At 47.9% G+C, this 21,120-nt stretch overlaps 1 protein-coding gene across 6 annotated transcripts in view; it reads left to right on the top strand.

Annotated features, from left to right (window-relative positions):
- Positions 1-21,120, top strand: part of LOC111846268 (glutamate receptor ionotropic, kainate 4-like) — a 217,078-nt gene that overhangs the window by 168,639 nt on the left and 27,319 nt on the right. For all 6 annotated transcript variants that reach the window (XM_023816305.2, XM_023816307.2, XM_023816304.2 and 3 more), the window contains 3 exons: positions 7,129-7,290; positions 9,525-9,677; positions 10,069-10,173. In XM_023816305.2, coding sequence (XP_023672073.1) covers positions 7,129-7,290; positions 9,525-9,677; positions 10,069-10,173 — 420 coding nt within the window. The remainder of the gene's footprint in view (positions 1-7,128; positions 7,291-9,524; positions 9,678-10,068; positions 10,174-21,120) is intronic.

The following is a 21,120-nucleotide window of genomic DNA, read 5'->3' as shown; positions in this document are numbered from 1 at the left end:
ACAAAGAATGCGACACTTGTTTATCTGTTACACGGCTCTCTGTGGCTCCTACATCTGCTCGGCTGGTTCTCGTGGCTTTTTTAAAACGGTTCTAATTCTTCATGCATAGAAGTGTGTCTCGCTAGCGCCAGGCGTACGAGATCCGCTCCCTCCCTCACTTCCAGAAAGCCGTCAAAGTGAGATGTGATCCCCAGTTGCCAGGTGGGGCTGGGTATCTCTCTCTCCCCCCCACCCCCCCAGGCTTGGAAGGTCATTTGAAGGTCAGGCAAGCGATTGGCCACATGTGGGCGCCGCTTCTGATGGAAGCTTCTTCAAAAACGAAAGACTTATGATTGGCAGGATGATTGTAGCAGGCGTACAGAGAGGAGCGTCACAGCCTTATCGTTAAACCTGACAAGTTCCACAAACTCAGCATCATAGCTGCCTTTTACTGCCTGCCTTTACTGACTGGGCTTTTAAATGACCCTCCATCATAAAAAGTCCATCGCAACCCCAGCGCTTACCCCTCCCTGTGCGTTCGCCCACTGCTCCTTCAGAAACAAGCTCTGTCCTTCAGTACAGCCGCAGATCCGTCTGTGCCCAGGTTATACCTTATCCCAGCTTTTCAGCCTGTAGTCTGGTTTTCTACATCGATCGGCCGGATAATGACAGGATAGAACAGGTAGCACTAAATCACCCTTATTTAGACTCTTTAAGCAGTCCCTGGAAGAGGTTGGGTGGGCAAAACTGGCAGAGTGCCCCCCCTGAACCTCCATATCCACTCTTAGGTCTGCCGGGCTGACAGGTAAGATATCACACACATTTAGCAGACGCTTATATTTTTAGAGAGAGGACAAGTTCAGACAGTCGCTGCAGCGTTCAGGGGTTAAGGGCCTTCGACACTGAAATCACTCTGCTGAACCTGGGATTCAAACCAGTGACCTTTCAATCACAGGCACAGCCTCCACACTCACTGTCACACACCGATTTACCCGAATCCAAATGAAATGGCTGTTTACTCTGTATTCTCTCACACCCCCACCCCCAAATGAGGTAGCGCTTTAGCTGCTCTCCACCCTCCTGTTGTCTTTCTAAAACTCTCACACCCAATATGACCGGTCGGTGACCCTTGACCCTCGTCCGAAGTGCTGCATTGAATAGAAACCCAGCATGTATCAAAGAGGGACGATCTCACTGGACTCTGCAAACCACAGACATGAAATGTCCTGCAGCTATAGATGCTGCTGGGCCTTAATTAGCTCTGCTGATGATTATGTTGGCATTTTCAGGTTTGATTGATGCAGACTTACTTTGAATGCAATTCTACTGGTTCCTTACCCTGGTTTGCACTGAATATCTTCTTTCTTTCATCCATCCATCCATCCATGCGTTCATTTTTCCATAACTTTTCCAGTGTGGGGCCAGGATGAGCATAGCGCCTACGTCAGGCCATGCAGTAGAAGTGCTATTCTGTTGCAGGGCACACAGAGACACACACACACACACACAGTATCACAAACTATGTGATTTAGAGACACCAGCTAAACTAATGCATGTTTTTTGACTGCAGGCAAAAACATCAAAACCAAGAGGATTGTTTTTTTGTGGTAAAGTGATAAATTATTTTTAATATGCCAAACTGCAGTGTCGCTAAGGCCCAGCTTGTGTACCCTGTACCACCTTACATGGGCAGTGTTTGTGACGGACAGTGTGGCACGTGCCCATCCCAGGACCCACGGCTCACCATCCTCGCCTTGGCCTCCGAGGTCATAAGGTTAATTCATTTTGTTCGTTGCCGACCCCGTTCGTCCACACAACTTGGTAAGGAGCAGACTTCCGCCTCCTCTCTTTCGGAATCTGCAGTCATATTTGCGCCTTCACATCCCTTTTTATTGCATTTCGATTCGAAAAGACCCATTTATTAGCGGTTCACGGAAGGTGCCGGAACCGTGGCTGTATTTCCAATATATTTTTCCCACCTTAGGCTTTATTTGTTTGTTTGGTATGTTTTCTGTCAGCTGTACGCTGCGGGGATTTCGGCGTGAGGAATGAAAACAGCAGGCTGAGATCCGGCGTGTTTTCTGGTTTGGAAATAAGACGCTTTTATGTTCACATTTAACAATTATTCTGGAGTCTGACGCGACGTGAAGCTGCGCATCGACATCGTCATGGATTTGAAGCCTCTTTGAGCGAGGCGTCCAATTCAGGAAAGCATTTTAGCAGCAAATGCAGAAAGATGTCTGGAACCATGAGAGGCAACTGGAGACATTCGAAACAACATTTTAGACTGAGCGTGAGGGGCGATCCAGCTACCTGCCCCTGACTCGTTGTTTTTGTCTGCTGGGTCCGCTAAGGCCACCCTGACTTTTGGGTTTATGTAAGAGGGCCTCTGGAAAGAGGTTAATGTTTTAAAAGTCATCCAAGCTGTTTTTGGGCAAATGGCCCTCTGGAGTAATTACATTCTCAGCCTCTTACAGGATATTATTTTATAATGCCGATTCTTCATATTTTTTTTCCGGGAAAATGGCACAAACAAAACAAAACAAACAGCGTTGGTAAAACCATATTAATTAGCAAACCCCCGCGCCCCCCCGTGGATAGAGTGGGGCTGGGAGGTTGTTTGCATGGAGCAACTGGTATCGGCCTGGGATGATTATGACCCCCACCCTCCAGGATGGTGGGGGCACGCTGGCAGGGAAGCAGCCTTGGTTCCACAGCCTCAGGCCTGCAGCTGTGCTCCGAGGTAGCTGTGCTAGCACAGGGCAAGCAGGGTCACCAGCACAGCCCTTTGATTAGGGAGGGAGAGCCTGCATGGTTCTCCGTACTGATATCATGCAGTGATCCAGGTAGAATGGATGAACGAATGAACAAACGAATGAATGAATGAATGAATGAATGGACAAACAAATGAACAAAAATCAATTTCGGGTTTGTGACCCAGCATTAGACTTGCCATTCTTTGATAATGAGTGGATGGATGGATGGATGTCTGCTTTAACCCTGTGACCCTGCATTAGGCTTGTTATTCTGAGAGAATGAATTAATGAAGAAGTGAATGAATTGAATTGAACTGAACTGAATGATTTTCTTCACATCAGTCCTGTGACCCTGCACTTAGATTTGCAGTTCCGGGAGGGAGAATGAATGTCCACTTCAGAGACTGGCGGTATTTTTAAACATACCCGATGTGACCCAATGTGTTCATAGAAGGTGAAGAGTGCAGCCCTTCTGCGTCTGGACATGTTCTGTATTCTCAGATCTGCATTTGATTCCCAGGCAGGTATTACCTTAATCCACAGGACGGGGAACACCTGCGCTCTCGTGGTGTGGGTCAGGGGGGCGGGGGTTGGGGGGGGGGGGGGTGCAGCTTGAGCCACACGGTCCACAAGGCAAACTAGAAAAGACCCTAATCCCCTGCAGCAGGAAGAGGACATGCATAAAGGTAGCGTGAAAGATTATGAGCGTGTCCTCAGTCACAGTCCAGGACTTGCTGGCTCTGAAGTGGAGAGCCTGGCACATTTTTGGGTGCCTGGAAACCATCCTCTGATGAGCCAAGACCTCCTTCGGCAAGGCACTTCACCTGCCCACGCCCCCACCCTCAAGTTCTCACGCTTATGCCAGAAAAGACTTCTGCCATTTGCTGTGCTGTGCCACGACATTTCTGTAAGACTGGAATATCCACGGGGAAGAAGGTCATCCCTACAGCAGTCTATCAGCGTCTATAAAGACGGGGGCTCCCACTGGGGCTCGGGGCCCATTCACTGCACAGATTCTTATCCATAAAATGCTGTTTTGGAAAACGAGGCACCGTTTCCCAGCATGCCCTGTGCACACGGAGGGTTAGGGCAGGATTCTGATTGGTTAACAAGGGGCCTCCTCTCCTTCTTGCATTCTCGTGAGACTCAGGAGGTGGAGGGGCCTACCTGTGGGGCCCAAGTCAGAGGAAATAAAAGATGGGGGGGGGGGGCTTATCTTGGAGACTGTACACTCCCTAGAGGCTGGGAAGTGGTGTGCCTCAGTGGATCTGCAACTCATGCAAACACCCCGCCCCCCCACAGACTGTTTACACTAACGGTTCCTAAAGTCGTCCCCTGGGCCCCTCAGTCATTAAAGCAGCGATACACCTGACTCAGGTAATTAACTCCTCATTAAGCCGTTTATTAGTTGGCTTATTTAAGCTGCCAGCGGATCATACATAGAGCTTCACGCCTCGGGAGAGATCTGAGAGTGTTGAGCACTCGACACAATCTCCCCTGCCCCCACCACTGGGTCCGTCGGGGGACACATTTGCCAGCTCCGAACACACCTGTGCGTTGCACCCAGCAAGCCGTGTTTAATGGCTACCGCTGCTCCTCGATGGCCTTCCTACTAGCCTATTAAACACCGGCGGCACAAGTGTGATCATGTGACTGGTGATTACTGCCAAAGTGCCCAACAGAAGGGGAAAAATGATGCAAATGTGGCTCAATTATTTACCTCAAAGTTACAATGTATCCTTTTATTAGACTGTGCTGCCCATCATGCCTTTCAACAATGATTCCTTTCTAATACTAATACCCAAGATGTTTTTAATAATGTGTCACTAAGAAGGGTTTTAGAATTTTTATCACAAATACTTTTGATGCACTCCTTGTAGTATTAAGCTTGATGTTGTATTTAATTTTTTAAGCATTTTTATTTTTAATTCTTTTACACAATTTAACTAGATATTTTGATATTTATTTGTGCATTTATATGTACATTTACATATTTATGTATAGGGTTACCAACTTTGGTCAGCTGGCTGGCCTGAGATTTTCAATTCGAGACTAGTCTGCACACGCATTTACATGTATGTAACAGTATCATTACCTTGTAAATAGTCTGTAGGGTTTGCAAACTAGCCCAGCACTTTTGATGTAGCTAATTTTAGGTTTATAATGAAATAATATAGATTTGCCCTAAGATGTCTTGCATGAGCGTGAGTCAGAAAGTGTGTCACACACAGCAGATACGTGAGAGTTGGACACCCTGTATATATACATGTGTATGTCTGTGTGTGTGTGTGTGTTTTATTTCCTATCTCTATGAGAATAGTTATTGACTGAACCTGAGACAGTTCCGTTTTTTAGTACCTACTCCAGACTAGATACTTTTCGCTCGAACACGAACTACTGGAGGGGCACTTACAGCAATAAACTTGATGACTGGTTGACGACAAGCGTCGTCGTTAACATGGAAATTACATGGAAGTGCAGGAAAAGATGGAATTACTTTTGTACCCCAATTACATTTAATGTATCAATTAATATATTTTCTGCTTGTGTCTCCCATATTTCTGCATCCATATTTGTCTAATATTGCCGGTGCTCACAATGAACCTTGCTAGTGCTTATTAGCAGGATAACATTACATCGGTGTTTATTCTTTGGAAAACACGATCGATCTGCTGGCCAGATTTAATAAGAATCATAAACTTGTTGCAGGTCATATAAGTAAAATATAAATAAAAAGCTGTGTCCCGTTTTGATGTCAATCGATTCCCCAGTAACTAACAAATAACTAACACAATGGTTTATGTATCCTCCATTGTTTTGGGTTGGCATTGTAGTTTTCTATGAAATTATGTGTGAAGTTATACCTACGAAATTTTCGCGTCACCCCTACTTAGTTAGCATAAAGGTCCCGGTTCCTGTTGTGTGATGTGAAAGCGACACACAGGTGAGGCCAGGAGCTACAAACATTGCAGGCCGAGACAGCCAAGGGGCTTGTGAACCAGGACCAGGTTCCGGAACTTCAGTGTAAAGGCATTGACATGGCATTAAGCTTTCAAATACCTACCTCCCTACTTGCCATAATGTGATGATTTTGCCCATTTACACTGATATTTTGTGCTGTATCCAGTCTCCTCAGTCGAAGGTCCAACGTTAGAGCCCCTTCCAGGACTTGAACTCGGAATCCTTCAGATTACAGTTCTTGCCAGTAGCGCTCACTCTGCCCCCTCGCTTTGTGCACCACGCGGCATTTCCGGGCGTTTGTTTAAAGCACCCCAAGCTCAGTGCGTCCACGCTTCCACGGACATTATCTCCGCTAAGCAGCGGCTGAGGAGGGCACGTCCGTCATCTGGAGCCAAAGGCAGCCCGCGCTGTAAATTTTGTCGTCTGCTGCCTGCACCTGTCATCTCCCTGGCGTGGGATGTACCGCGTCGAGTTCTGGCGGGCCGCTACATGCCGGAGAGAACGCCAAGGAGCTTAACGGCAGAACAAATGGGTTATCGCTCTCTCCTGGCTTGTTTTGATCGCGTTCCCTCTTTCTTCTTGCTAGGAGGTTTGGCCTCCAGAAGCACCAACCGCATTGAGTCTCCCTGCTGAGTTCTCTACCCTCAGTGAGATAAACCACTTTCTTGTTAATTACAGAAGAAATCTGCAAAAAAATGATAAAAAGGTGCGAAGTAATGAAATGATACCGCATGTGTAATATAAGATGGTATGAACATGAGAGTAACACGGAAGAAAAGATTCTCTTCCTTCTTTGTTAATCTCAATATTTTTTTGAAGTAGTTCTTGGTGGGAGATCCACAGCCCCTTGATGTCACTCAGCGCCTCATGGGGGGGGGGGGGGTCCCTGCCATCTTCAGAGCCGCTCTGTTGTTCCCTGGCTTTTACCCCCTTGGAGGGGATTTGTGGGGGGGGGGGGGGGGCGGGGGGCACATTCGCAGGCGACCTGTAGTCCTCAGTATCTAAACTGACGCAACATAGAGATTTACCTCTCAGCTCAGTCAGTGGGCGCGGGGGGGGGCGTGTGTCACTGTCCCTAAAGGCCCGATTGTTTCGGAGGATTACTCAGCCTCGTGCTGGGACTCGATTGTGTGCTCTGCTTTGCTTTGATTCACATATTTACATTTGCCAGTCACTGACTGAAAATTCAATAAACCCGGGCAAGTCTTTGATCATCAATTTTTTTTTAACGACCTTGTACATTGGTTAAATGCATATAAATAAATTCAACTCAGGTCTCATCGAGAGACATATCTACCCATATATATATATAGGGTGTTTTGCATAATGTTGATATCATGTAACTAGTTCCTGTGGATCTTGAGGTGGATGTGACCAAGGAGACGAGGTAGCTGGTGGTGCCGTGGAGCTCACTGGCTTCTCTCGCCCACAGGAATTCTCTCTACTGCAGCTGGACGACGTGGTGGACCAGCGGGTCAACATCGTGGGCTTCTCTGTCTTCAATCGCAGCCACCCCTTCTTCCAAGACTTCCTCCTCAGCCTTAATCGCTCCTGGCAGGAGAACTGTGACCACGCCCCCTTCGCCGGGGCTCCGGTGAGCCAGGGTCTGGGGGCGTGGGGGTGGGACGGACATGTTCGAATTGGGGGGGGCTCTGAAGAGGGCGAATGTGTCCATCTCACAAGAACTAGTGCCACCCACCTCCAGTTGATGGGCTCCCCCAGTTTGAACCCTCCCCCAGGATGAGGTGCCAACCCTTCTCAGGGCACACTCACACTTTTGCAACTCCAATTAACCTCAGCATGTTTTTGGACCGGAGTACCCAGAGGAAGCCCTACAATGACACAGGGAGAACATGCAAACTCCACACACATGAAAGCCTGGCAGAGACTTGAACCCAGGTGGCAGAGGTGTGAGATAACAGTACTAACCACCACACCACTATGCCACCCACAAATCTTCTCTCCGCTCATTATTCAATTCTAATATTGCTAAATTAACACATGTTTTCAAGTTCCTGAAAATATAACCTATTTTTGTCTAGATGTTTTTTTCGTACAGAAGCACAGTTCATTACACTTGAACCATGGGTGATTTTTGAGCTGTGTGTGTTTTGAAAAACTCTAATTGCCGGTACCAGGTTTAGAGCAACATTTGGAATGAGGGATCTTCGAAATATAGGATGACATACCTGAACCATCCTGGAGGGTAATGTGACACATCCTTGGGCTATCACATGACCCATCCTGGAAGGTCATGTGACACATCCTTGGGCTATCACATGACCCATCCTGGAAGGTCACTTGACTTACATTTTGACAAGCTTAAGGTGTATTGGGGGGAGTGCATGAAACGCCATGGGGGCCTGCCAGAAGAGATTCAGAGCCACGGATTTAAACCATCCGGCGGCTGTGCGTTACCCCCAGGGGCCCGCAAATACAGGCTGTCGGAGGAAAAGGAGACATGACGGCGTTTCTCAGATGGGCACCACCAGCTGGGCTGTCTGGCAAGCCTGATGAAGTGGCTGGGGGTGGGGGGGGGTGGGGGGGGGCGGGGGTACGATGAGTCTGAAACACCACACAGTCCGTCAGCCAACTCACTCTGCTCTCCCCTGTCTATACACACACACACACACACAATCGGGTAAACATATCTTTATGGGGACCGCTCATTCATGTCTATGAGAGAAATGCTAACGCTAACTATGACAACCTTACCCAGCCCTAACCATAACCATAAGTAACCAAGCAAAATACGAGAGTTTTTGCATTTTTAGTTTTTTCATTTTAGTCACAGATTTTTTGTTAAATCGAGGAAACTGGTCCCCATAAGGGGAAAAAAAACTGGTATTCATCACGTTGTGGGGACATTGTGTACCTGCTCACACACACGCCGCTGCTGTGAAAAAACACACTTGCATGCACGCTGATCCTAAATAGAACACAACACACACACAGGATTTGGGCTGGGATCTTTGGACTTTCGGGTCCCTCACAGTGAATGCTGCCAATAGAGGGGGCAACGTCCCCCCTGCTACATTTTGACAACTGCAAGGCGGGTGGGGGGGGGGGGGGGTCATGATAACTTGAGTACTTTAGCACACAGGCAGACTTTGCTGACCAGGTGGGGTGGCTCCCCCAAGATAAACTATGCAGGCCTATGCTATGCCAGATGGCCATTCCAGCCCTGCACACACCCATATACTTTTTACCATGCAAACATAAAAGGGCTACTTTAACCCCATATCTGGACTGTAATACTAATCTATAGCTTACTTATTGCCCCGCCCCTGCCTGAGAGGCCCCGCCCTTGGCCTGAGAGGCCCCGCCCCTGCCTGAGAGGCCCCGCCCCTTGGCCTGAAAATCCCACCGACATTGAATGACATGCTGACATTTTGGAAGCTATGATTCTGTGCTGCATCCCCACCTGATTTTTTGCCAGGGCTGTCCTGTCCAGGATGTGGAGCAGGGCCCCCCCGTGAGTGAGCATTGTGTTTCTGCTTTATGTTTGGCACAAACCGAGCTGCCTCTCCCCAGCTTTGGCAGAGACGAGGCGGCCGGGCGAGCAAATGGAGTCGCAGCAGTCCCAGGACCCCTTTCATCCGAGTTTTGGCAGGGACACGCTTCCACACCATCCCACGCAATGTTTGCACACACGGGTGCCTTTGTGCGCAAACATGCCGCACGGACACGCCGCGGACGTGCAGACAGAGGCCTCTGCTTAACCCCCCCGTGTCGCACCTTGTGCTTGGCTTGCTAATAGCGAATGCACCGGGGGCTGTCCAAAATCCAGACGCTCATGTGACCCGGCTGTGGCCTCCCCTTCCTCAGCTGTCCTCGGCGCTGATGTTTGACGCGGTGTATGCCGTGGTGGCGGCCGTCCAGGAGCTGAACCGCAGCCAGAATGTCGGTGCCACGCAGCTCTCCTGCAAGTCCTCCAGGATCTGGGAGCACGGTACCAGCCTGATGAACTACCTGCGGATGGTGAGGGAAGCCAACAACCTCTCCTTAGACATCTTTACTAGAGAGACGACCGCCTTATTAAGACCTAACAGCTGCATGAATTAATTATGATTGATCCATTATTAAGCTGATTGGCTGAAAGTGCAATCAATAAATGCCCTTAAATAATACATATAGCAAGGTTTGGTCTTTTTTAAGCTAATCTCGCATTTGTGCGACGTGGCCTTAAAAGTGGATGTAATACAATTAAGGGCACGAAATCGAAGAGGGAAGACTTGTACTTTGAATTCTAGGCTCTGGGAGGGTGCAGCAGATGCAGGGGGGGATGGGTTTGGGTCTATGTGACACTCTGGGGGGGTGGCGGCTGCTGCGGAGCAATGACGTGCTGCCCCCTTGTGTCTCTCCCGGATAGGTAGAATTGGATGGTCTCACAGGGCACATCGAGTTCAACAGCAAGGGCCAGAGATCCAACTACGCCCTACGGGTCATGCAGAGCACCAGAGACGGGCTAAGGCAGGTAAAGTCACCTCCGGGCCGCCGGGGGTCAGCGGGACACGGACCTACAGTTACTGGGGTGGCCCGGAGGAGACGGCTTTCCCAGACCCCAGGGGCAATTCAAGGATTTTTTAAGGTGGGGGCACAAGAGTGGCAATAATACATACAGAGGGCATTACCTTGTCATTGTTGTTTTTTTTTCTTTGTGAGGTGACCTTCAGTGTCCTGAAAGGCACCATTAAATAATAATAATAATAATAATGTTATTAGCCAATGATATGTTTTGAATCAGTGAGTGACGGGAAGGGGGCACTCCAGGGTCCAATCAGCTTTCAGCTGGGGCCAGTGCCCCCTGTCTGGCCCCAAAGTCGTCGCACAACGCTTGAACTGTTACGACAGATGTGTCCGCCCTTCCGGATACATCTTGCTGAAAGTTCTGTTCGTTGTTTTTTTTTCTTTTTACAAGCACGTGTAATATGCTGAAATCTGGCCATTTTACAGGGAAACATCATATTCAAAGAGACTGTTTCATACCAGCCAGACATCGAGCGCCTCTGACAAACTGAGACGCTCCGAGACGTTATTGTGAATCTCAATGAGGCTGTGCCTTCAAACAGCACACAAAAGCCATCAAGCAAACAGGCCCGACTTAATATCCATTACACACTGGCGAGATCAATAGAAAACGCCATTATAAACTGTAATGAATCAGTAACCATGTTGCTGTTTAATGTTATCAACATAACTCTCGTGCTTTTGTGACAGCGAACCACTGTAATTGGTGTGAATTATGTAGTGCACAAACACAAAATTTCCATTATTTTAAACAAATCTGCCAGCAAAAGAAACAAACGTTGAGTAAGAAATGATGAAGGTGAGGAAACAGTCAGTTATTGTGGGTTAAAGAGGAAAGGTTAGGCTTCACCGAGCCTCACTATCCCGTCTCTGACCTGGCAGAGCGGTGAGAAAAAATACCCCACATTTTACCGTATTCACCACCGGCAGGACTCCATAGCTGTGTCCCAGCAAGCCTCCTCCGCAGCATGGAGAAGACGTTCCCACCCACAGGGGTTATTGACATAATGTTCCACTGCTGTGCAGAGAGGATTAGAGAAATCAGTTAGAGCACTGTTTCCCAATCCGGTCCTCGGGGACCCACAGTCAGTCCATGTTTTTGCTACCGGGAGCTTTGAGGGAGCAAAAACATGGACTGACTGTGGGTCCCTGAGGATTGGCTTGGAAAATACTAAGATCAGGAACTCTCAACCCAGTCCTTGGGGACCCCAGACAGTCCGCACTGTTGCTCCATCCGAGTTATTTATGTTGTCAGTTGCCTGATTGCTTGGTTCAGGTCCAGGTTTACCTAGTACGAGTGTTTTGGGAGCTATGAGGGACTGACTAAAATGTGTCTGGGGGTCCCTGAGAACTATGTTAAGAAACTCTGAGTTAGAGGGTCTTGGGTGGTAATGGAAGAGTCTGGAACATGGTAGGACTGCTCTCCGCTCCCCCTCCTGTTAGGAACATGAACAGATGGTTTATGACGCATGACTCAAGGGAAGAATGGTGACAGTGGAGCCTCTGGAGGGTTGTGGCTTCGTTGAGAGAAGTTGATCCCTCTGTGCTGACCTGGGGCAGCTATGGTTGTATGATGGTCAGTTCCTCCCTCTTCCGATCCACTTAACCAGGCTAAACTCCCATCGACAGAGACAGATTCACCTGGGATTTCGCTGTCATCAAACGTGAAGCTGTCATTTCAGGGAAAAACACGTAATCGGCTAATCAAGTGTGGGGCACCAGGTGGCACCAGTGGCAGGTGTGGCTCCACACTGGGATCGAGCTTTCATGACCATCCCCCGTATCAATGACCAATCTTCTAACCTGAACACTTGGTATCACAACTCGAAAATATTCGGCCACTTATTGTAGCTCCAGGTTTCAAGTCACCATCATATAACACAGTGTTTGTCAATCCAGTCCTCGGGGGATCCTCAGAAAGTCCACATTTTTCCTCCAAACAATTGAGAACACTGAATACCTGGTACAGGTGTAGTGGTTCAGTTGTGATAACTCTACATAATGCTGAACTTTAGTGCTGAGTAATACCAGTATGAAGACAAGCCTACATTGATGGGGAGCTCCTGGTTCTATAGATGTTCCTCTCAAAATGAAAGATGCTCCTTTTCAACTTGGCTGCATCAGAGGACATGCTGGGCATTGGACACGCTTGCCTTGGCCATGCCGTGGAGAATGTCACTATCTGCAACTACTGCATTCTGTGCTTTTGGCAGCTGAATTGCATCACACGCTTCTAGCGTGTTTACAACTGCACCGTGCTGAACGTCTGAGAATAAGCATTTCTACACGAACAGAAGAGCTTTTCTCTGCTCTCCTGTGATCCATTTGTGCAAAACATGATTACAGCTCCCTAGTTAATGTGATAAACCATTATGACTGTGAAGTCTCACCACAATGGGATTAGACAGTGGAGCGTGGTACCTGATATGTCAGAAATGGCATTTTCATATGTGAACATCCAGATTATAGAGGGAGTAGCTGAAATTTTGGTCCACTCTCTGGATTGCTTCCAACACTGTCATGCTGCAGACTGGTATTTGGTCGACCAAAGCAATATGAATCAGATCACTTGTTAAACCTTACTGGCATAAACATGGAAACAAGGGCTTAATGTTTATTTTTTTAGCAGACCCCTTTACCAAAGTGACATACAGTATCTGAAAAAAGTCTGGACATACCTACTGAAAATCATTTGTTTTTCAACAAGATAATGACTCTAGCTGCAGGGGTAGATTAAAGCATCGGATATCCTAGCCTGCAGCCTAAGGGCCTCGTATAAACAAGGGCCCCACCTGGCCAAACCTGGATTATCAATATGCAACTACCCCCCCCCCCCCCCCATCAACAATTTTCACCGCCAGCACCACACGTGCTGATTAGCATATTATTGACGTTCTATCATCTTTAATTCTGTCTTGTTACTCTTTCAGTTCAAAAAATAGCTTAAGTGCCGCACTTGAGGGGCCTCGTAGTCGTATCAGCCTGGGGACCCCAGATAAGTTAATCCTCCCCTGGATGGCTGTCTGAGACAGAGTGTAGATCGGTGGCCGGATGAGATAGCTTCTGAAAGGTTTCTGAAAAGGTCGTGAGGCCTTTTTTGAAGGATGAGCGGGACTCCACTCAGTAGATGTGGTTGGGAAGCTCAATAAAAATGCCACTTTACCTAACGGAGAAAATACACACTCTACACGCATACAGGGTGGGATTTGAACCCCCAACCATACAGATGTCGAACAAGAGTTTTGCCTATCGAGGCTAGCAAAAGAATTAAGGGGTGTTTCTCAATATGCGTACTTGGCCGTACTTGTGTTGTCGCTCACCCGTATGACGTCATGCTCCATCGCCGAAGTACAGTCCCAATACTCAAGAACAAAGGCATGGAGGGCAGTAAAAATACACGAGTGTCATTCTTGCCCCGCCTCAGATATCAAGGATACATTGGTTGCATTCTCATCAAACAAGACAAATACCATGATTCTTTGCAACCCAAGTTCGTCTTTGGGAGGCAAGTTAGGGAGACCAATCTTGTCAAGACCACAAGTATGATCTTTGCGTTCTTGGTATTGAGAAACACCAAAGGTCAGGCAAATTTATCAGCTTATAGTGTGTATAGTGTGAACTTCATTCAGCTTGCTGGTTCATGTTATAAATTGGCCCCTACCTAGAGTTGGGCATATGCACTGTGTCAATTCACCGGTCTCCTGGAGGGTGAGGCCACCAGTTGGTTGCCAGTGACGTGATGAATGTGTTACACGTGATGCACTCGATCTCGAGAATGGATCACCGGTTTCCGGCTTGTACCGGGGACACCGTCATACCAGCTGGCTCCTTTAAACCCACCGGTTATTAACTGTCACCTCAGTGGCTGCCCCACGTCCTCCGCTTAATTGCCTTAACATATGTGTGCAATGCTGCAGAAAATGGGGAAATTAGCATGAAATGTAAAACCCAGGTGTATGTCGGGTCTCTGGGACACCAGTATACATCACTGTCCTGCTGATCGATGTGGGACCCTGTTTGGTGTCCCATTCCATGTATACACATTGTTTAAATGATCGTGAAAGGTAGCATAGAATAAATCTATGTTTGTAGCATGTTCATTGTTAATTGTATGGCTGTTTGAAAGACTCTCATGGGCTACTAACCCCAGGTTTCAACATATACAAAATATTGGTGTAGGGACATGTCCTTGGATAACCCAGTAACAGCTCCAGTACAAAACTAACGGTTTATAGTGGTACTACAAGCCTATGCATTGAATGGGTAGAGAGCTTACTTAGTTATATGTCTTACACAGTTAGCCAGCAACAAATTGGCATTAAAACAATGGATAAGAGGTTCGTATTCAGCCAAAACTTTACCCTGAACTTTAGATGCACTTAAAATCCAGTTTTATTTCAATTTGGCTTGGCAGTGTATGTCATTGTCTATAGTGAGATATCTGTAGATATTGTAGCCTTGGCATATCGATACAGTGGTTAGGAGGCTGTGGTATTCTGGGATGCGATTACAACTGCTGCCTTCTGGGTAAGTCTGGGTGGAAAAAAAAACCAAGGCCGTCTACTAAATTCAAAAAAGCCATGTGTTTGTGTTAAATTATGCTTGCTTGTCTGAGTTTTAAGGAGCTTAATTGTCCTCAGAAATGAGTAACACGTAGCACGCTCATGAATAACCAACAAAGCCTGCGCTAACTTCATCATTGAGTTGGTAGGCCTTGACAGGCTAACGTCGGCCATGATTCAAGTCACGTGGCCCAAGAGAGGATATCTGTGACATCGCCATTCAGGTGCAGGATGTGGCCGCTAATTAACAGTGTTGCCATGGCGCCAACAGCACTGCTGTCCTCCTACATAAAGTTTGCCAACCTGCATGCGACGCAGTTTGTTTCGACGTGTATATTTTAATTACCTCCGAGGGGCGTGAGATCCAACCGTCAGTTTTTCAGGGGGCATGCCGCCCCCTGTGGAGTCTGCCCCCGTTACCTCAGGAATGTTGGAGGTTTTGTTTTTTTCTTGTGGGGGGTGTCCTGTAATCGTGATGCTCTAGGGGAGCAATCCGCGGCCCGGCTGCATCAGTCGGAATGGCGAGCCGTTGGCTGGCATGGAAAATCACATCAAGCATTATCAGTCAAAGGAGGAAAATGGTGAGGGGGGGGGGTGACAGCTCGGCTTGTAAAGCTGATGCTTTCTGCGTGTGCGGCTTGTGCTCATTTGATGCGATTTCCTTTTTTTTTTAAACGTCTTATCCATCCTTATTGGTCGGTTTCTGAGCCAAATTGTTCACACCAGCTATGTTATTTTTTTTATACATTCTTTGTGGCAATTAACGGGACGAAAGATTTGATTGGCTTTGAAATATTTGGTTGCCTGTCCAGTGCGCGAACACATGTGCAACTGGACCCATTTCACCATGTGTGCGAACTGAGGCAGCATCAGAGAACACGGGTTCGAATCCTTGTACGTTTCTGCAGAAAGTTCTGTGTCGGAGCGTGAACAGATGAATGGTATTCCAGAGTTAAGGTCACCATTGTCCCAGATGTTGAGTAAGGCAATGACGGGTGAAAATGGAGAATGCAGTTACAGAGAAGGTTGATCAGGGGTTTGGAGGGGGAGGGGGGGGGCTTGGTCAGGCAGTGTAACCAGGGGTGCATGGGAATGGTGGACAGGAGCTAGATACAGTCACATCTGTCTGTCAGGCTGAGGTAACACTTGCATGCATAAGCGCACACAGAATAACAAACACACACACAGACGCCGCAGGCTAATGACACAGGACTCAGAAGTACACAGGACTCACCCACACATTTGCAGTATCTCGCTTGCGAGTGGTGGGGAGGGGTGTTTGCTTGCAGCCCGATCAGAGGAAGGCTTTGAGTTAAAAAAAAAAACGAACCCAAAACACTGCAGGGGCAAAGCAGTTACGAGACCCCCCCCATGTGGCCTTTCTGATGACTGGCGCTGATCCCCTACATCCTACACCTACCAGTTGCAGCGTGTGAACATGTGTGACATCGCCCCCTATAGGGGTGGAGGGTGTGGGTGAGCCGCTCTTATTTACTCCCAATTTGAATATCTCTGGCAGACATTTCTCAGCTTCAAACTGTGCGCCGCTCTGAAAATACCACAGTCTACAGAAGGGATTACCGTGGTGATGAAAGTTCCCTTAGTCTGCCCTTTGCAATTCTGCAGCATGGAGTTTTTGATTGGAAAAACAGAACACCTGTTACCTCCAACAATATTTATATACAGGGGTGCATATAGGGGCGGGACCACAGGGGTACCTAGCTGAAAGCTGATTGGCCCACAGAGTACACTGTCCCCTGTCACTCACCGATTTAAAACATTGGCCCTTCTGTATGCATTATAACCTCTCTTATGCCTCCCACATAAACAAATCCTAGACTTTCATCAAAACCTATACCTGTATGTATATATATATATGTGTGTGTGTATCATATATATGTAAACTCATATATAGGTTTATATGTCATCTTTTGCCTTGAGGGTGGCTTATTGTTAAACAACACAATCGCCTTCCAGGGCTCTTTGTTGATGGATGACAGTTCCTAACCCCGAGAACGCTGCGTGACGTGTGACAGAACCGCACCGCGCCCATGCGGCAGTGCCCATCACATAACACTACACACTGCACCAGTCCGGGGGAGGACAGATCATGGTGTTTGTCTGTTTTAGAGGATCTTCTGACAGCAGGGCTGAGACTGCCACCCCTCCACCCCCCACACTGACTAGACCGACGTTTACAAATAACCGTACCGGCCCGCTGTCGCTCACACTGGGAGGGTCCGCAGATGTGTTCAGTGCCCCGCAGTGCCCAATTCTCCATTAAAAACGTCCTTTACCACTCACCACAGTGTTGGTTCTGTAAGGTAAGGCCTATCAGTGCTGAGCTGCTGCTTTCAGTGCACTGGGGGGTGGCTTTTTTTTGGACCCCTGCATCACCATGGATCATCGACGTTGTCAGCTATTTTGGGCTCGTGGGAGTTTTACTTACACAAAAATGAGGGCAGAACAAGAAATGATTGGTTCAGCAGCTAGAGGAGACAGGACCAAAACATTTGATTGGTTTGTCCTGCCTCCTCTAGTTGTTTGGACCCACCTTCTGTACAAACTGATTGGTTCTCTCTCTGAACCAATCATTTTTCATTCTGCCCTCAGAACATTTTTGTGTAAGTAAGAATTAAGCCGTTCTCTACTGTTAGTTAATTGAAGTAGCAGATATATCCAGATATATCTACATTTCAGGCATTATATAACCCTACCTAGTGTGGGGTTACCCAGGGCTGACGTTGGGTCCCTCCCCCAGCTTGGGACCCTCCCTACATGGGGACCATGTCAGCATACCATGTCCAGCAACTCCGGTGCTGAATAAGCTGCATCAAGCACCTCCAGGTCTAGATCCCACCATAAACCGGCGCGGCATAAAGTGGACCGCCACGCTACCATTAAATATGTAATGCCATAAACCTGGGGGAAAATGTTGGTGTCCTAATTCTCGCTGGGCAATGACGGATGGAAGTAATACCCAGAGCCGGTGACTCTTAGGCCGAGGAGCGCTCACTGTAATTCAGGGGAGCCGTCAGTATGAGTCATTATGGGGGTGAGTAATGGGACCCGTAAAGAAGATGCTTTACACGGGCGAATTAGAGGGCGCCGGCGGGCATGCTCCCAGTGCGTGTAAGCAAGCCATCCAGCTGTGTAATGGGTCTCTGCTAGGTGGAGGGGATGCGATACTGTCCTACAAAGGCAACTTAGGCTCTGTTTTATCATATGGCAAAATTACCTTAGTTCAGCTATGCCCGGTTTTGAGAAACTCAGAGTGTGAAAATGACATAAAATACAGAATCAACCTACCTACTGCCCTAACAGGTGGACAGTTAAAGCACTTTGAAGTCCTTTTCTCAGTTTCAGTGTATTTTACATGTGTTTTGTCTTTGTAGGGCAGAGTACAATAGGGATAGATATGGAGCTTGTCCGGAGGCCCAACGGTGGCACCAGTTATCTAGCCCTGGGATTTGAACCAACGACCTTCCGATCCCAGGCATGGAGTGCTAACTCGCTGAGGCACACGCTACCCCACTATAGACCCTGAACCCCAGGTGTTTGTGAAGGAAGATGCTCTAAATGGGAATTGGAGATGGGGGAATGACATGGGCTCCAGGAAGACCGGCGTTCTGAGTTTCTCGTACCGTGAGCCGGGCCGGGTGGCCAGGAGCCGTCAGCAGGCCCTAAACAACCACCGGCAAGCTCCCGGAAGCCCAAGGTCCTGCAGGATGCCATCCAGCTGCGGGACGGGAACGTCATTATCTCTCGGGCGCCGGGAGACGCAGATGTTCCAGTCCTCTGAGATCCCTCCACACAGCTTGGTGCTATTGATTAGGCGGGGCCATTGGCTGACTAATTGCGTCTGGAGTAGAGTAGAGCGTGCTTATTTGTTTGTTTGCAAACCGAAATAATGTGGAGGGGGGGGGGAGGCAGCCTGATCTCCTCTTGAGCAGCCGGCCTTTCCCGATAGGAGGCAACTTGCTAATTAAGTCTTGTAATGGAGGCAGTTAATCAGGGACTTGGTTTCAGGCAGTCACAGCGTGCGCATGTGTTTGTGTCCACGGCCTCCTCTGATCTGTCCGCCCCCCAGCCCCCGGCCAGCCCCCGAGTAGCGAGTACTGAGTCTGCTTCTGTACCTCATGCCCTGTACTTATCTTAATGAATCACAGATTACCCCAATTAGCCCCTCGCACCCATCAGGGGGGGCTCTTTATCTGTTCTGACAGGTTCTCCGTCGTCTGCCCCCAAGAACCCAGGCTCAACATAAACAAACACAAACAAACTCCTCCCTCACCCATCTCTGTTCCAACTCTGCCCCTGGCGGTGTCCCTGTCAATTTGGAGAGATGGCCAAAGCAGTCAGGTCAGTGTACAGCACCCCCTGCTGGACATGTCTGAAACAGGTCAAAAACAAGCCGTAATATGGGTGTACAGTTGGTTGTGTGAGCTGGGCAGGGGCATATAGAGGGGCTGGGCCACAGGGACACTGGTCCCAGCTGAAAGCTGATTGGCCCCTAGAGACCCCCCTCCTGTCAGTTACCATCTCGAAGCGTGCCATTGGCTAATAAGGCCCCTTTATATGAATTATGGCCCCTTTTATGCAAATATATATCGCTGCAGACGGGAGCAGACTGTCAAGTGAGAGGGGCAATGTTGAGTATGAGGGGTTTGTCGCGAGGGGTTTATAATGAGGGGAAGGGTTTGGGCATCAGATGACAACAGGCCCCTTATTATAAACCCCTCCCACATTGCCCCTCCCACATTGCCCCTCCCACTGGATATTCGGCTCCCGGCTGCAGCAATATGCCTCCCCTTTTATGTCCCCACCTATTAAAAAACTCAGAGAATTGCCCCCGAAGCTGGGTGTTGCATCCTGAAAAGCTTTGATGATATCTGCTGCATTAATGACACAGATGGATGGAGGAGGAAAAGCTGTTTGAATCATTCGTTACTCGCAGCTTGTCTTTCTGCAGGGCGTAATGAAGTTTTAATAAAGCCCAGGCGTGTTCAGCCTCGATGGCTCCCTCACGGCGAGGTTTACGGTCCTTAATCAAGCAAATGACCCGTATATATTTCAACACGCGGCCTGTCACTGAAAAGATCGTACATACAAGTTGGAAAATTAAATTGGCCCATCTAAGGAGACAGGAAATGACACAAAATGTGTGACATTTATAAACATGTGAGACTTAATGTGCTAATATGATTAATGTGTTCTGTAAAGTTTTTTTTGGGGGGGCAGGTTTATTAATTTAAGCCAAATATCCTTTTGCTCTGTAGAAGGTTAAGTTTATCTACTATTAAAAGGCCAGTTGCTCCATAAACCTTTTTTTCCTCCCAGTCGTACCCCGTTGAACATCACTATAAAATCAAAAAACCTTAAAAAAAAAAAAAAGGGCCCTCTTTTGCACGCCCGCGCTGCCCATCTCCATGAAAGCGTTGCCTTCGTTTATCATTCGTCCCTTATCTCTGCGCCGCGGCGCTCAGCCCGCAGCTGCGTTTTTTTTGCGGTGCCTGAAAGGCGGTTCCGCGGGCAGCGTGAAAGCAGCTCTGCTTTCTCCCGGAAGACATTATCAGCGGAACACAGAGCCGCTTCCCCGTGAAGGAGAGCGCCAGCAGAGCCGCAGCCTAATCCGGCGTGTCGCCCAGAAGTGCGGACTGTGGAGAGGAGCCGGTGCGGGTCACGGCGTGCGCGGCTGCTGCGCTGCCTCTCGGCTCGGAGGGGGGTTTCCCGGACGACGTCTTCATACCCTTGTGGCGGAGTAGGTGGGGATCCCGTGGAGATCCAATTAGACAAGGTCTCTCGATTAAACAGCGCCATAGTGAACTCCAGGGTATACAGTGATTACAGAGAGCACGCGAATGGAGCAGAGCAGGGTTATTATGGCTAACGGAAACTACGACTACAAGAGAACGGAAATAAAATAAGCAAAAATAAACTAAACAAAAAAGATAAACATTGCTTCCGAAAATAACTTAAATGAAATAAAATCAAATGAGAAATAATACTATTTGATACTATTTAGCTGAAGTAATGATTTGTTAATCTTTAACTACCATTAATAGTACCTGAACCCTGTTTTGCCCCTTTCAAGGATATGATGTGTGCTGTGTATTCATGCAGGATCAAGTATCTCTACAATGTTCAGCCTACCCCTACAATAAAATGACTAAATCTTAAATTAAAACTAAATATAAATATGTTTTTAAAACAAAAACTTACAGAACTGGACTGAAAACTAATGTAAATCACAGTGGGATACCATGTGATTTAATTATTGATTTCCATAGAGGGGATTCTCTTTATGTCTCCCCCACCTTGCTCTCTGCAGG

This window comes from Paramormyrops kingsleyae, chromosome 18 (genome assembly GCF_048594095.1).
Source record: "Paramormyrops kingsleyae isolate MSU_618 chromosome 18, PKINGS_0.4, whole genome shotgun sequence".
NCBI classification, from domain to species: domain Eukaryota; kingdom Metazoa; phylum Chordata; class Actinopteri; order Osteoglossiformes; family Mormyridae; genus Paramormyrops; species Paramormyrops kingsleyae.
The sequence above is the reverse complement of the archived record's forward strand: the minus strand, read 5'-3'. Positions and strand labels throughout refer to the sequence as shown.